We start from the raw sequence: 17747 nt of genomic DNA, 5'->3' as shown, positions 1-17747 counted from the left end.
TTTATTCGGTCTGTTGGGAAGCAGACTAGAATGTAAAAAGTATTGCAAAAGTTGCCACTCGAGTCCCAACCCTAAACGCAGTTGCCTGAGGGAGGGCTGCCCCGGGCATTTAGTTACATGAACGCAGTCTAAATCTAGTTTTTTGACTCAAAGGTAATCGTGAGCTGGCCGCAGCACCGGCTGCCCATCCTGGCCGTGAAAGTTTGCTTTCTCTGCCCTGGTCTCAGGACGTCCGTTTCGAATAGATCAAGCACTTCTCTGTGGGCAGCTTTCACAAGAGATCTCGTTTTATTTAAAGAGATATGAGGTTTGCGTGGACTTCCTTCTTTGCCGAATGGCGGCTTCTACTTCCGCATATTCAAAGTCGGCAGTAGAAGTTGCAGAGGGGAGCGCAAACCCGGACTTGGCCACGCCCTGCGCTTCCGGATTTGGGCACAACAGTTCTCTCCAGTCAGAACGCCTCCCCACGGTTCTGCCCCAAAATGCTATTTTTGCTCAGGTCCTCAGCGCGTTTCCGGTGTCTCCAACGGAAGGAGAAGCCGGAACCACAACGCCGAGGCGGACCCCGTGACTGATTTAGGTGAGGTCTCGCGAGGCGTCTTTAAATCTCACGACGACAGCAGGAAACGACTTACTCGCACCGCCCCAATTTTAACGTCACAGTGGAGTTACTCCCTTGGGCGTTTCTTAGCGTGCGCGTGCGTGCTGCGCATGCGCACTTACTCTCCCCCTCCCCCGCGCAGGCTTGTCTCCGGCCAGTCGCGCGTGGGTAGAGGCCTTAGGCGGGCGTTGCGAAGGGTTGTTTGCTTGAGCTTGGACCTTGTTACGGCGCGAAGTTCCCTCCTTGGGGCGAGGGAAAGGTACCGCACCCGCTACCTAGTGTGAATGTACTGTGGCGTGGGCTGCTAAGGGCAGGCTGCGGAGTACCTGGGCCGTGGCCATGAACTCACCCGTGGACCCTGGCGCTAGGCAGGCGTTGAGGAAGAAGCCACCCGAGCGGACTCCCGAGGTGAGGCTGGTTGACCCTTATGTGCGTCCCACAGTCCAATAGACAGCATCCTCCTGTCTGTCCGAAACCCGCGGCGACTGCCCTCTTGCCAGAGTCTCGCACCTGCTACTGGGAATCTGTTCTCTTGAGTCTCTTCCCTGACCCAGGCCCTTGTCGCCAGCAGGGTGCCAACCGCCCTTCCTGCCTGTGATGCGGTCTTAACCCGCGTACCCGTCCTTGTCGGGGGCTTCTGAGTGTCGTTAAGAAAGCACCATTACTAAGTCGTATTTTCTGAGTTGGGTAATATGAGTTTCGCGGTTAGATGCCCATTTGTTTAAGTAGACTATGAAAAACGAGATGGAAATTGTAAGGGAAGTATCTCAGCCATGTAATTTAGAAATAGTTTTTCTTTAAAGGTCTCTGAAATATTGTACAGTTGCCTAAAAAAAAGATAAAGTTTTCAAAGTTAGTTTAAAAGTTTACATCTAGTCAAATGGTGAATTCTGTAGTAGATGATGCATGTTTAAAGAACACCACTGTAGGTACTTTTTCAGACTGTCACTGGGAAATTTTACAGTATTTTGTGCTTGGATCCAAAATTTGCTGTGTCGAGTTAACAGTTACGGCATCAGCTTAAAAGATTTTCATTCGACCTTCATGAAGGCTAGTTTTCAGGCACATAACTAAAATCTGTTAGCTTTGCTTATCCCGGTAGAATGCTAAGGTTTTGGGGAAGGTTTTCCTTGATTTGGAGGTTTCTATAACAAGTGGGACATATTTTCTAAACAAAACACTAAACAGTGTGAGTGGATTATTGGATTGTTTTGTTTAAAGTTGCAGTAAATGAAATGAAATGCTTTGGTTAATTCTTCCTGTCACTTTGGAGTTTTTCAGATATATAGTGTTTTGCATACTGAGTCTCAGTAACGTTGGGCTTACTTTTTGGGTCGTGACAATTATTCAGGTCACAACGGATGCCATGATAGGTCAAATTATGTTATTGAAGATCCTGATGTTTGCATAGGAACAACACAAATTCTACCACTTTCCAGAGTTCTCTTTTTGAGATATACATTTATAATTCGATGAGTGTTTGTTTCCTTATGATGATTCTTGAAGTCAATGTGAGCTAATTTATGAATTTTAGTAGGCGAATTATCTTACAGCTTTTATAGCATTGGAAAGTATTATACAAGGCTTACAATGTGTAACGTAGGTTTTAATTTAATGTTATTTTATTTTATATTTGAAACAGTCTCACTCTGTCACCCAGGCTGGAGTGCAGTGGCGCGATATTGGCTAACTACAACTTTTGCCTCCCGGGTTCAAGAGATTCTTCTGCCTCAGCCTCCGGAGTAGCTGGGATTACAGGCAGGCGCCACCACGCCTGGCTAATTTTTTGTATTTTTAGTAGAGACGGGGGTTGCACCGTATTGCCCAGGGTGGTCTCGAACTCCTGACCTCAAGTGATCTGCCCGCGTTGGTTTCCCAAAGTGCTGGAATTACAGGTGTGAGCCAAGGTGCCCGGCTGCTTTTAATTTTCAACATTACTTGTGCTACTAAATTCACGTTTTAATGGAAAAATCCTACTGCTCTTTAACAGCAGAATTATTTATTTTGAAATTGCCTATTTTATTTTTTTTGAGACAAAGTCGCCCTCTGTAGCCCAGGCTGGAGTGCAGTGGCACGATCTCTGCTCACTGCAACCTCCGCCTCCTGGGTCCCGGCTCAAGTAGTTCTCCTGCCTCACCCTCCCGAGTAGCTGAGGTTATAGGCACATGCCACTATGCCCAGCTAATTTTTGTATTTTTAGTAGAGACGGGATTTCACCATGTTGGCCAGGCTTGTCTTGAACTCCTGACATGATCCGCTCGCCTCGGCTTCCCAAAGTGCTGGGATTATAGGTGTAAGCCCCGCGCTTGGCTGAAATTGCCTATTTTTGAGCCTTAGGAAATTTTCTAAACTGTTCATAAAGTTATGTTGGCCACTGTGTGCTGTGTTAAGTACTTTATTGTGTTTAATTGGAACAGCAGCATTGTTCAAGGGAATGCTAAACAGCTGCCCACAGTACACAGAATGTAGCCCTGACATCTAGCAGCATAAGAGGTTAACTGATGCATTGGTAGTGCTTTTGAATGAGTGTAGAATTTGTTTGGGGTAAAGAAGTATGAAGAAGGAAATCTGAATCCTAGTGATGATTTGTTTGTGATAAATAATTTCACAAAATTCTCGCAAGTTCATTTCTGTTTTCAGAAGGTCCTTTTACTGGACTCCCAAGGGTCTATTATGAATATATTAGCTCAGTGGTTGCTTATTGGGAGTCTAGCAGCTGAAGGCACTAGTCTGTGCACTAGGTTGTATCCATAAACAAAGCAGGTCTGCCCTAGTAAGACTTACATTCTGATAGCATGAAGAGTGGGGAAGGCAGATAATGAATATACTAAAAGGTAAGTTACATAATATGTAGCTTATAATTGCTAGAAAAAAAAGAGCAGAGTAAGAGGGATTGAAAGCAAGGGGCAAGGGCTGGGTTGCAGTTTAAATAAGGTGGTTCGTTTAACTTGGTTGAGAAGATGATTTTTGATCAAAGACTTGATGCATATGATGGCATTAACTATAGGGGTATATGGAGAAAGTGCTTTCCCAGCAAAGGGAGCAATCGTTGCAAAGGCCCTATGTTGAGAGCATGTTTTGATGCATTCCAGAAATAGCAAGCAGCTTTGTATGACTGGAGAAGGGTGAACAGGTGTGAGAGTAGTAAGAGATGAAGGAGGAGTGGAGATAATGATGCATAGCACAGGGCACATCCTATTTGACTTCTCAGTGAGGGGGAGCACTGAAAGATTTTGAAGCAGAGAAGTGATATTGACCTACTTAACCTTTATTTATTTATTTTTTTTGAGACAGTGTCTTGCTCTGTCGCCCAGGCTGGAGTGCAGTGGTGCAGTCTCGGCTCACTGCAACCTCCGCCACCCGAGATCAAGTGATTCTCCTGCCTCAGCCTCCTGAGTAGCTGGGACTACAGGTGTGTGCCACCACGCCTGGCTAATTTTTTGTGTTTTTAGTAGAAATGGGGTTTCACCGTGTTAGCCAGGATAGCCTCAATCTCTTGACCTCGTGATCTGCCCGCCTTGGCCTCCCAAAGTGCTGGGATTACAGGCGTGAGCCACCACGCCTGGCCTACCTTTTTGTTTTTAAAGAGCGTCTCACTATATTGCCCAGTCTGGTCACTAATTCCTGGGCTCAACAGATTCTCCTGCTTCAACCTCCCAAGTAGCTGGAACTGCAGGTATGTGCCACTACACCTGACTACCTTACTGGGTAGTCTCCTGGCTGCTGTGTTGAGAATAGACTGTAGGTGTTTAAGGGCAAAAGCAGGAGGTTAAAGGCTGTTATTGCATTAAATCAGGTTAGAGATGATGGTCACTCTGACTAAAGTGATAGTGATAGTAATGGAAGTGGTGAGAAGTGGTTAAGTTTTAGAAATATTTTGTAGGGTTAGCCAACAGGATTTGCTAATAGATCAGATGTGGACCTTGAGGAAAAGAGAAGAATCAAGCATGACTTCAAGGTTTTTGGCCTAAATAACTGGAGTGTTGGAGTTATTGTCAGAGAGGTTTGAGCTGCCATCAGCGAGATGGGAAAAGCTGCAGGAGGAGTAGGTTTTAGGGGGCAAGATCAGAAATTCAGTTTTGAACATGTCAAGTTTGAAATGTCTGTTAGAAATGAATAAGAGGTTGCATATGCAAATTTGTATTACTAAGAAGGCTGGGCTGGAGATAAAAATTTTATAGTCATCAGTTTATAGATATTGAAAGTCATGAGACTGGGTAAAATTACCAAGTAGTGAGTGTACGTACAGAATAGAAGAGGACCAAGGACAGTGAGTCCCATGGGACATGAGATCGATATAAGGTCGGGGAGAAGAGTAGAAATCAGCAAAGGAGAATGAGTAGAAGCAAACAGTGCAGTAGGAGGAAAACCGAGAGAGTGGTGGTGCCCTAGAAGCCAAATTAATAAGCTGTAAAATAGAAGGGGATAAAATTATTTGTTTGGCTTATTTTTCCTTGAATACCTACTGGGTGCAAAGTGTTGTGAAAAATATACAAAGGGATAAGAATTAGTATGTTGAAATCATTTATTTGCATCGTATAATTGATGAGTAAATAATGAGTAAAGAACTACTTGTGTTTCTGGGACAAAATGAATGGTTCCTTTATTTTGAACCATCTGTCGGCCTTAGGTGAAACTATCAACTCAGGCATAATCCTAGTGAGCCAGACATCAAGTACAGACACATGTTGTAAAGTGTGCCATTTAGATATCTTTCTAACACAGTGTGTGTGTGAGAGATTTCTCCTACTTACAGATTCAGCTTCCACAGAACATTGTCTTTCCTGAGCTAGTTCTTTTTCAATTTGCAAAGATATTCTTATGGAAAATTTTAGACTTAAATACTCCATGGACAATTAAGTGCACTAAAACAACAAAAACTGTTAAGGTACAGACATACCTCCCAGATACTGCAGGTTTGGTTCCAGACTACTGCAGTAAAGCCAATATCCCAATAAAGTGAGTCACGTGAATTTTATTTCCTAGTGCACATAAAAGTTGTTTACACATATAGTAGTCTACTGTGTGTGATAGCCTTATGTCTAAAAAAAGTTATACACCTTAATTTAAAAATACTTTATTGCTAAAAAATACTAACCAGTCATCTGAGCCTTCAGCTAGTTGTCATCTTTTAGCTGGTGGAGGGTCTTGCCTTAGTGTTGATAGCTGCTGCTGACCAATCAGGGTGGTAGTTGCCAAAGGTTGGGGTGGCTGTGGCAGTTTCTTAAAATAAGACAATGAAGTTTGCCACATCAATTGACTTCCTTTCATGAAAGATTTCTCTTTAGCATGTGATGCTGTTTGATAGCATTTTACCTACAGTAACTTCTTTCAAAATTGGTGTCAGTCCTCCCAAATTCTGCTGCTGCTTTATCAACTAAGCTTAAGCTTCCGTGGTATTCTAAATTCTTTGTTGTCATTTGAACAATATGTACATCATCGTCAACAGGAGCAGATTGTCTCAAGAAACCACTTTTTTTGCTAATGCATAAGAGGCAGCTTCTCATCCACTCAAGTTTTATCATGAGATTGCAGCAATTTAGTCACACCTTCAGGCTCCATCTTCATTTCTTTTTCTTTTTTTTTTTTTTTTTCTTTTTCTTTGAGACAAGATCTCATTCTGTTGCCCAGGTTGGAGTGCAATGGCATAATCACAACCCACTGCAGCCTCTACTTCCCAGGCTCAATTGACCCCACCTCAGCCTCCTGAGTAGCTGGTACTACAGGTGCATGCCATCATGCATGGCTGATTTTTTTTTTTTTTGTAGAGACGAGGCCTTGCTGTGTTGCCCAGGTTGGTCTTGAACTCCTGGGCCCAAGCAATCCTCCCACCTTAGCCTCCCAAAGTGCTGGGAGCCAGCCCAGGCTCTATTTCTAATTCTAGTTCTCTTGCTATTTCTACCACACATGCAGTTGCTTCCTTCACTCAAGTGTTGTACCATTCAAAGTCATTCATAAGGGTTGGAGTCAACCTCTTTCAAACTCCTGTTAGTGTTGGTATTTTGACTTCCTCCCATGCTTCACAATTTTTTTTTTCTTTTAAGTGATAGTCTCAATACATTGCCTGGACTGGTCTTGAACTCCTAGGCTCAAGTGATCCTCCCACCTCAGCCTCCTAAAGTGTTGGGATTACAGGCGTGAGTCACCATGCCTGGCCCACAGATGGTTTTAATGGCATCTGGAATGATGAATCATTTCAAGACAGTTTTCAATTTTCTTTTCACAGATCTGTTAGAGGAATCACTATCTATGTCAGCTGTAGCTTTATGAAATGTGTTTCTTAAATAACAAGACTTGAAGGTTGAAACTTTTCCTTGATCCACGGGCCACAGAATGGATGTTGTGTTAGCAGGCCTGAAAACATCACTAATCTCCTTGTATACCTCCATCTGAGCTCTTGAGTGACAAGATGCATTGTCAGTGAGTAGTAATATTTTGAAAGGAATCTTTTTTTCTGAGCAGTGGGTCTCATCAGTGGACTTAAAATATTCAGTAACCCATGCTGTGCTGTCATTTAGGCTTTGTTGTTTATTTACTGAGCACAGGCAGAATAGATTTAACATAATTCTTAAGGGCCTTAGGGTTTTCAGAATGGTAAATGATCATTGACTTCAGCTTAAAGTCACCAGCTGCATTATTCTCTAACAGGAGTCAACCTGTCCTTTGAAGCTTTGAAGCTAGGCATTGATTTCTCCTCTCTAGTTATGGAAGTCTTAGGTGGCATCTTCTTCTGATAGAAGGCTGTTTTGTCTACATTAAAAATCTGGTTTTTAGTGTAGCCACCTTCATTAATTATCTTAGCTAGATCTTCGGGATAACTTACTTTTTATGTTAGTGGAGTTGGCTTTTTTTCGTATACTTCATGAACCAACTTCCACTAGCTTCAAACTTTTCTTCTGTAGCCATCTCATCTCTCAACCTTTTTAGAATTGAAAAGTTAGGGCCTTGCTCTGGATTAGGTTTTGGCTTAAGGGACTGTTGTGGCTGGTTTGATGGTTTATTTAGACCACTCAAACTTTCTCCATATCAGCAATAAGACTTTTTCACTTTTTTTTAAAATTATTTTTTTGTTCACTAAAGTAGCACTTTTAATTTTCTCCATATGCCTTTTCTTTGCATTCACAACATGGCTAAATGTGTGGTGCAAGAGGCCTGGCTTTGGGCCATTATTAGCCTTCCTAAGTTTAATCATTTCTAGCTTTTGATTTAAAGTGAGAGTTGACTCTTTTCACTTGAACACTTAGGGGCCATTGTAGGGTTATTAACTGGCCTAATTTCCATATTGTTTTGTCTCAGGGAATAGGGAAACCCCAAGAGAGGGAGATAGAGAAGGTACAACAGCCAGTGGAACAGTTGGAACACACATATCAGTTAGGTTTGCCATCTTACATGGGCACAGTTTGTGGTGCCCCAAAACAATTACAGTAGTAACATGAAAGATTGCTGATCACAGGCCACCATAGCAAATATAATGAAAAAGTTTGAAATGTTGTGAGAATTACCAAAATGTGACACGGAGACATGAAGTGAGCATGTGCTGTTGAAAAAAATGGTGCTGCTGGACTTGGTTGATGCAGGGTTGTCATGAACCTTCAATTTGTATTTTTAAAAAAAGAAAACAACCCCACAATACCAGCCAAGCACAATAAAAACAGTATGCCTGTACTTCTTTGCGTCATTATGCCAGAATTCCTTAAAGAAGCCACAGTCATAATTAGACCTTGAACTTGGCTGTTTCTCAGCTCAGTCCACATTTAATAATATTCTTTATAGCGTTTCTTTTTTTACTTCAGAATGAACTCCTTATATTTCCCTTAATGTTTATTTCCCTCTCAGTGCTTAATGCCATGATTTGCACATATTAAATGATGAATAAATATTTTACAAGCCAGAATTTGGAAATACATTTTGTAAAGTCATCATATGTTAAAAAGTAGTACTTCCTATTCATTAGAACTGCTAACTTTGTGTTTCTTGGACAGTCTTACTCAGCAGCTTGGTTTCAGTTAGTTGTTATAGGATAATGCCTCCCAGGATTATGTTTTCCAGCTTATCCCCTAAATTTTATGTGCTTCAGCTTCATATATCAACCACCTTGTCCTCCAGGTTCTTCAACCACTTGTCCTAAATTGAGCCATCATTATTCCTCTTCCTTCATAATCTGTTGGCAGCTGGCCGAGTTGCTGTCTCTAGGAATTTGTATTATTTCTCTTCATTCCTCATAGATGCAACTTGCCACTAAACTTTATCCCCTGAATCTTTTTATCTGCCCTTACAAGTTTTACTACTCTAGTTCAGTCTGTTTTATTGTTTCTACCCCCAAATTATTGCTTGAGTCATTGAGCCTTGCTGCTAGAGTGATCTTCCTCTCAGATCTGATTATGTTCTACTCTTGCTCAGAATTTTATTTCCTATTTCCTAGGTATAGATTAACAATATGTTATTCAAATCATTTTTCTGAATTAAAAGAGAAGCTATTAATATTTATTTCAGAATAACAGGTTAAAGAGAGACTGTCCCGCTTAAACTGAGATATAGTTACCTCACCCAGATGATAACATTAATTTGTACATTCATTTAAGAAATGATATATCTGACATATTAAAAACCAAGGTTGTAGAGAGGAGTTGGGACATGGTCCCTATTCATCAATGACTTGGGAGACATAAGAAAACATAAATGTAATAAATGTTTTAGTTATTAGTGACAAAGGTATGAGTAGGGCTTTGGGGTTGCAAGATGGGGAAGGGAACAAGCTTCATGGAGGAGCATTGAATTCAGTGTTAAATGTCATGAATTGATTTCTGGATGATCAAGAGAGGTCATTCCAAGCAGAGAGGCAGGAGCAAAAGTACTGATGGTGGCAAGCCATGTATAGTTGTAGAATAAGAAGCCAATCTGTAAGTCTAGAGCAGGCATTCCCATTGGAAGTGATATCGCTCCCAAAGATGCAAAAATTGCTTTTTAGAGGAGTGGGAAAAAAAAAATCATAGCTATAGGTATGGTTTGTGGCCCTCTAAAACTCAGCCCTAAACTGACAGTGTCTTATTCTTTAGTATTTAATTAGAGATGGGGCAGTGCTTAGGAAAAATTGTCTGAAAGGTTCTTTGGGAGGGGGTGGAAATGAAAAAAAGGTTGCAAAACACTGGGCTAATGTCTAGAATGTTTGGGGATGATGGTACATGATGTCAGATGTTAAATGATGAAGCTGGATGTACTAGCAGGGTTTGGATAATTTCAGGAATTTGGACTCCATCTTATAAATAAAGGAGAAAGAACCGTTGCAGGGTTTAAAGCCTGGAAATAAGATCAGTTTTATAAAGATTACTATGTGAGCATTTTGGAGATGTAATTGAGCGGGGAGGAGCAGACTAGAGACAGGGAGGCTTATATGTATACAAGTAGACTGGACATGTATTTTATCCAAACTGGGATATTTTCCATGTGAAAGGTAAGACTACTAGTGATTATACTAAGATAATACGGAAACCAAGAAGTATGGTTTTTTTTTTTTTTTTTTGAGACGGAGTCTCTGTCGCCCAGGCTGGAGTGCAGTGGCTATCTCAGCTCACTGCAAGCTCCACCTACCAGGTTCACGCCATTCTCCTGCCTCAGCCTCCCGAGTACTGGCGCTACTGGCACTCGCCACCACGCCCAGCTAATTTTTTTGTATTTTTAGTAGAGACGGGGTTTCACTGTGTTAGCCAGGATGGTCTGGATCTCCCAACCTCATGATCTGCCCGCCTCGGCCTCCCAAAGTGCTGGGATTACAGGCATCAGCCACTGTGCCCAGCCACCAAGAAGTATGTTTTGTTGTTAGAAACAAATACAGTAGTTCAGGTGTGAGATAAGGTCCTGGACCCAGTGGTGGCAGCAGTTAAGTGGGATAGTGAGGTATTAAGGAGGTAGAATTGGCCCAACCTGGTCACTGGTTGGAAAGATAATTTCTCCTCCTCCCCCAGACTTTTTTGAAAAACTTTGAAATGAACTATAAAACATGAAGTCCATATGCCCTAAATATACATTGCCAGATGATTTATTTATTTATTTTTTTTGGAGACGGAGTTTCTTGTCTCCCAGGCTGGAGTGCAGTGGCACGATCTCAGCTCACTGCAACCTCCGCCTCCCGGGTTCAAGGGATTCTCCTGCCTCAGCATCCCAAGTAGCTGGGATTACAGATGCCCGCCACCATGCCTGGCTAATTTTTGTATTTTTAGTAGAGACGGGGTTACACCATGTTGGCCAGGCTGGTCTCGAACTGATGACCTCGTCATCCGCCCGCCTCAGCTTCCCAAAGTGCTGGGATTACAGGTGTGAGCCACTGCACCTGCGCCTGGCTACTTTTTGTATTTTTAGTAGAGACGGGGTTTCTCCACGTTGGTCAGGCTGGTCTCGAACTCCCGACCTCAAGTGATCTGCCCGCTTCGGCCTCCCAAAGTGCTGGGATTACAGGCGTGAGCAACTGCGCCCAGCCATTGCCAGATTAATTTTTACAAACATATTTTACTGTGTATATCATAATACAGAATAGAGATAAAGAATATTACCAGCACTCCATAAATTTCCCCTTTTTCCTTCTCAGTCTCCCAAAGGAAACCACTGTTCTGGTTCTGTCATTGTAGATTTGTTCTTTGTGCCTTTGAACTTAATTTGAGTGGAGTGGTTTTTTTGTTTGTTTGTTTTGTTTTTAAAGACAAGGTCTTGCTGTGTTGCCCAGGTTGGCCTCCAGCCCCTGGACTCAAGCAATTTTCCCAAGTAGCTGGGAGTACAGGTGTGTACCACCATGCCCAGCTCATTGTGAGTATTCTTTCTGGGAGCCAAGAGGACTATGAAGCTACCTTGGTTCTTTGCATTTTGCCTTTGTACTGGACTTTTAACCTCCTCTCTTGGGGCTTTCCTTGCTATTCATCTGATTATCTATCCTTTATATCCTGACACTAAAATCTCTTCTGTTTCTGTGCATTGCATAGGATGGGAACAGTATGGTACGGTGTTACTGGCCTTTGAATTTTGCATTTGGACAAGCCTACTTCAAATCTGGACTCCAGTTCTGAGAATTTGACCCTAGGCAAGTTATCTAACTTCTCTAGGATTGATATCTTTTTGGGATTCTTGTGTGGACCAAATGAGATTATATATGTGAAATAATTAGCAAAGTGTCTTGATAATAAACAGTAAATGATAGCCTACATATTAGCTGACTGTTTTCTCTGTCTGGAAAACCATCCTCTGGCCTGGCACATTCTGATTCTTCACTAAAATCTCTAGTGCTCATTTGCAGAATTGTGCATCCTTCCTTCCTCACTTTTCCACTTCTCTGTGTTCCTAGATACTTTGTGCCTTTTTCCACCATAGTAATTACTGTGCTGTGTTATGATTACTTGCATGTTTCTGATTGTAAGCTCCTTGAAGACAGTGAGTGTACCCTTATCTCCCAGTGTTCATTACACATTACTTGGTACATAGTAGATATCTAAATATTTGTAGAGTAAGTGACTTTAAAAAGAAAATCAAGGCCAGGCGCAGTGGCTCACGCCTGTAATCCCAGCACTTTGGGAGTCTGAGGCGGGCGGATCACCTGAGGTCAGGAGTTCGAAACCAGCCTGACCGACATGGAGAAACCTCGTCTGTACTAAAAATACGAAATTAGCCGGGCATGGTGGCGCATGCCTGTAATCCCATCTACTTGGGAGGCTGAGGCAGAAGAGTCGCTTGAACCCTAGAGGCGGAGGTTGCGGTGAGTCAAGATTGTACCATTGTGTACTCTAGCCTGGGCAACAAGAGTGAAACTCTGTCTCACAAAAAAAAAAAAAAAAAAAAGCAATGTGAAAACTACTGTTCCTTTACTATTCTAGTAGTGATTTCTACTGGTCTAGTATTTAAAGTGCTCAGATAAAAAGGCTTGATGAAGTTTGGCAAAATGGCAAAATGTGCTATTACTATTCTCATTAAGAATAAAGTAGAGTTGCCATAAACAGTGTTTTACCTGGCAGTTCTTGAGAGACAACTCAGATGGAGGAAACTTAGTAATATCTTGGAACAAAGACTCCTTTTCTGCATGGCTTCAAAACACATTTGCAGGGAACATCACAGAAAAATATAGATTAATGCCCATTTTAACTGTTTATGTTCTTTCACCAGATGATTCAAAACGTCTGGGCAAATTTTCATGCTCTGCTAGGTGTTAATGTAATTGCCTACTTAGAAGAAGTTTTTTTTTTTTTTTAGAACTAGGTCTTTTTGGTTATTAAAAAGTTAAAGAGGGAGCTGGGAATTTAAAAAATGTAAAATTTAGTATAATCATTTATTAATCTATTACAGAATTTAGAAAAATGGTCTTCAAATGTACACTTGCAGAGTTTTTTTCTGAATTGGCGAGAGAGCACTATTGTACTTGGAGTCATTTTGGAGTGAGTCACTGTGCACATCCCTGCTTGGCAGAACAAAGATTCTGTTGTGCTTTCCCACAGCAGATGCACATTCAGAGGGTTCCTTGGAAAGAAAAAGAACTTATTTATACTTCTGGGGCCCCTTGACCTTCATTTGTAAATCCAGTTGGATAGAAAGGGACTGTTAGATCTGGATGAGACCCGGATTATCTGGATGAACATCTTTTCCAGGCCCATCATTTTACGTGTGTTGGAGATTCCCAACTCGATGAGCTTGACTACAGAATGAGTGATTTTATTAAAAACTTTAGATTGTGGGGGCATAAGCAAAGCATGTTTGATGTTCCTTTGGCATTACATGCCAAAGGTGAGACACATTCTCCACTATTTTAATAAAATTGCTCATTCTGTTTTTATTTACAGCCAGACCTTAGTTTACCCAGACTGGTCCAAGGTAAAGTCAAATGATAAACACAATGTTATAGAGTTCACAATCAGTCTGTCCCTTGCAAAGACCAAGATTTTTGTCGTGTTGTCAAGCTCATCATGCCTGCCTCCTCCTTCCCTTTGGAGAATTCTGAGGGAAGTTCCTCAATCTCTCAGAATCAAAATCTTAAGTGTCTAAACTTCCAAATGACCACAGCTTTTCTCAAGTTAAGAAGCCAAACTAAAATAGGTTACCATCTTTTTTTTTTTTTTTTTTTTTTTTTTTTTAGGAAAGAGTTTATGAGTGTCAGAAGTGCCTGGTGTGGAGTTTGGATTATTTATAGGATTATTAAATGACTCTCTGAGGCACAGGTGAATACATAATTTTTTTGAGGGAGATTGCCTAATGAACATTTATTTGCTCAGTAAATATTTTTTAAGCACTGTTTCATGTGCCAGGGATAAAAGATTAAAGATAGATCTTCCATCTGGGGAGGAGATAGCAAAACACATAGACAATTAAAATATGGCCTGATTAAATACTGTGATAATTATAAATATCAGGTGCTCAGAAGTTTGTAATAAGGCCTTGGGGGGGAGAAGAGGCCAGGAGTTTGAGGCCAACCTAGCCAACATGACAAAACGCTGTCTCTACTAAAAATACAAAAAATTTGCTGGGCATGGTGATGCGTGCCTTTAGTCCCGGCTGCTTGGGAGGCTGAGGCGTGAGAATTGCTTGAACCCAGGAGGCGGTGGTTGCGGTCAGCTGAGATTGAGCCACTGCACTCCAGCCTGGGCAATAGAGTGAGACTGTGTCTCAAAAAAAAAAAAAAAAAAAAGGAATGGATTTTAGAGTCCAGTTATTTCAGTTATTCACTGGGAAATACTGAATTTCTAAATTGCCTCATTTGCAATAGTAAACGGAGATATTTTGAAAGTAGAATTGACAGATTTCTGGCCAGAGCCAATGAACCTGAGTACTGTTAACTAAATTAGGGAACCACTAATGAATTTTGCACTTGAGTTGCTGATGGGTCAGCCAGGTTGAAAGTGTTCAGTGTCCAGTAGAACATATAGTATCTAAGTTTACTGGAGAGCTTTGGGCTAGAAATACAAATATCGGAGTCATAGGCATATGTGATAGTTGAAGCTATGGATGTGGAAGGTATTCCTAACAGTAGAGAGTCTCTAGTGAATAAAAGGCAGCTGTTGGCAGTTGTGGTAACATAAACTTTATAAACATTTATAGGAGTAAGAAAAAAATGAGAAACCTATGAAGGAGACTTAGACGGAGCAGATGGACCCAAAATAACAAAAAGTAAAAACTGAAAAAAAGCAGCCGCCGCAGAAAGCTAATAATGGAAATAAAATACTGAAGACTTGGATACTGTATGGTGGTTATTGGATGCCTGTTGCTGTTATGAAAACTTTATATACATTTAATCCTTCAAGAAACCCTGTGAAAGAAGGTATTATTATCCACATTTTACATACAGGGAAATTGAATCACAGAGAGATTAATTAGTCTAATGTCACACAGCTAGAGCCAGTGTAGTCAGGATTCAAATCTAGGCAGTCTGATTTCATAGTCTGTGCTTATAATCATTGCTAAATGTTTCTCATTAGGACAAGAATCCAGAAAGAACCATATTACAGAAGGGATAGGAGAGAGAATGACATGTCAGCAGTCAAATGCTGTAGAGAATTCGAAGAGAGATAAGGATTGAAAAGTACATGTGGAATTTAGAATTAACAAGTATTAGGTGACTTCACAATGCATGGTAGGATCAGAAAAGTGAAGTGAAAAGCTACACTTTGAACTTATAAACAATTGGATGCTTAATCTTTTGATACATTGTAATTTCAGTGGTTAATTATTGAAGTCCTAAAGTTTAAGCATATCATTGAGACTTTCATTCTCAAAAATTAAAATTTTAGGGTGTAATTTTTTAAAATATACTTTAAGTTCTTGGATACATGTGCAGAACGTGCAGGTTTGTTACATAGGTATACACATGCCACGGTGGTTTGCTGTACCCATCAACCTGTCATCTACATTAGGTATTATTTATCCTAATGCTATGCCCCGCGCTCCCTCCCGCCGCCCCGCCGCGACAGGCCCCGGTGTGTGATGTTCTCCTCCATATGTCCATGTATTCTCATTGTTCAGCTCCCACTTATGAGTGAGAACATGCAGTGTTTGGTTTTCTGTTCCTGTGTTAGTTTGCTGAGAATGATTAGTAAATGCGTGAGCCACCGTACCTGGCCATCTCACCTCTGATTCATTTTTCAATCCAGGGTCTAGTCAAGGTATGTTACGTTACATTTGGTTACCATAGTCTCCTTTAATCTAGAACAGTCCTGTTTTTTTTTTTTTTTTCCTTTCATAAACATTTGAAGGCACTTTTGAAAAGCCTGGCCAGCTGTCTTATAGAATGTATCCTAATCTGGATTCATCTGGTTGTTTTCTCGTGATTAGATTAAGGTGAAATGATTTTGTTGAGAAACTGCATAGGTGGTGGTCTGTGTTTCCCGTATTGTCCCATCACTGACACATATTGTCAGTTCTTTCCATTATTGGGCATACTAAATAGGATCATATGCATCTCTTTTGTTGTAAAGCTACATTGCTATAATTTATAAGTGAACCAGAGTTACAGTTGGAGAATGTGTGAATGTCGTGTTCTCCAACAGTGGTTTTACCTTGTGATTTCAGCATTCATTGATAATCCTCGCCTAAATTAACTATTACTTTGCTGTTACAAAGTGATAATTTTCTTTTTTTCGTTTTTTGAGACAGAGTCTCCCTCTGTCACTCAGGCTGCAGTGCAGTGGTGTGATCTTGGCTCACTGCAGCCTCTGCATCCCAGGTTCAAGCGATTCTTGTGCCTCAGCCTCCTGAGTAGCTGAGTCTGCAGGCATGCGCCATCACACCCGGCTAATTTTTGTTTTTTTTTTTTTAAAGTACAGATGGGGTTTCCACTATGTTGCCCGGGCTGGTCTGGAACTCCTGACCTCAAGTGATCCTCTCGCCTTGACCTCCCAAAGTGCTGGGATTATAATTGTGGACCACCATGCCTGGCCATAATTTTCTGATTCTGTATTTCTTTTACATTTGTTAGTTGTTTTCTGTATAGAAGAGCTTTCCTCACCTTCCTTCCTCCTCTTTTTTCAATCACTATGAAGTAATGGATTATTTTTTGTGTTCAATATTGCCATCCTTTTTGATTATTAAAGTGCTCCAATATAGCCAGTGGAAGCCCTTTCAAAGTCAGCTCTTATGTCCTTTCGACGTGACCCCATTAGTCTTTAAGTACTTTTTTGCTTTCTGGCATAAAAAGATGTTCCAGGCCCTGACTTTCTTTGCTCTAGTACTGAAGTCAGCCATTTATCCAAAGAACTTCAATCCCCTTTAGTGAGAAATGAATTTAGAAACCAAAGTCTGGGCTCCAGTTGTGGTAAATGTTTTATATCTCTTTACTGCCATTTTGCCGAATGTTGTTTATACCTCCATGAATGAGAAAATCAATAAGTTCTATGTTTAATATATGGTATTAACTTTGGCATATTGTTTAAATCTCCAAAATGCTTTAGTAGCCTGTGTATTTTTATCCTTATTTTGTAATTTTAGAATACATTTACCATGTGATAGCCTCTCTGCTGCACATTTAATAAACATTTAAAAATTTGGTATTTTTAGTAGAGACGGGGTTTCACTATGTTGTCCAGCCTTTTCTCGAACTCTTGACCTCAGGTGATCCACCTGCTTCGGCCTCCCAAAGTACTGGGATTACAGGCGTGAGCCACTGCTAACCAGGGGTGGTGGCGGGTGCCTGTAATCCCAGCTACTCAAGAGGCTGAGGCAGGAGAATCGCTTGAACCCGGGAGGTGGAGGTTGCAGTGAGCTGAGATCGTAACACTACACTCCAGCCTGGGCAACAAGAGTGAAACTCTGTCTCAAAAAAACAATCGTTGTGTTCAGAGATATTTTATCTTTTCCGTTGTACAGATAATAAATGTTAAGCAGATTATCCAAGTTTACACAAGTGGTAACTAACAGAGCTCAAAGAGGCATAATTTAAACACAGGGTTGTCTCCAAAGTCCAAACTGGGTTTTTGTGTGTGTATGTGGTGCTGTTTTTTAGAGACCAGGTATCTCCACATTGCCCAGATTGACCTCCTACTTCTGGGCTCAAGTGATCCCTCCCGCCTCAGCCTCCTGAGTAGCTGGGACTACAGGCATCTGCCACTGCATCCAGCTGTCTTCCACATTGTTAGACTGCCTTCCAAATGATTTATAGAAGATTCCTCAGCATAACTTTTCATTATAG

The 17747-nt window shown here is 41.1% G+C and overlaps 1 protein-coding gene across 13 annotated transcripts in view; it reads left to right on the top strand.

Annotated features, from left to right (window-relative positions):
• The first annotated feature begins 270 nt into the window (after positions 1-270).
• RAPGEF6 (Rap guanine nucleotide exchange factor 6) overlaps positions 271-17747 on the top strand; it is a 211165-nt gene continuing 193688 nt past the window's right edge. For all 13 annotated transcript variants that reach the window (XM_024247559.3, XM_054555909.2, XM_024247558.3 and 10 more), the window contains exon 1: positions 271-1009. In XM_024247559.3, coding sequence (XP_024103327.1) covers positions 941-1009 — 69 coding nt within the window. In that variant the 5' untranslated portion in view covers positions 271-940. The remainder of the gene's footprint in view (positions 1010-17747) is intronic.

This window comes from Pongo abelii, chromosome 4, assembly GCF_028885655.2.
Source record: "Pongo abelii isolate AG06213 chromosome 4, NHGRI_mPonAbe1-v2.0_pri, whole genome shotgun sequence".
NCBI lineage: Eukaryota > Metazoa > Chordata > Mammalia > Primates > Hominidae > Pongo > Pongo abelii.
The sequence above is the reverse complement of the archived record's forward strand: the minus strand, read 5'-3'. Positions and strand labels throughout refer to the sequence as shown.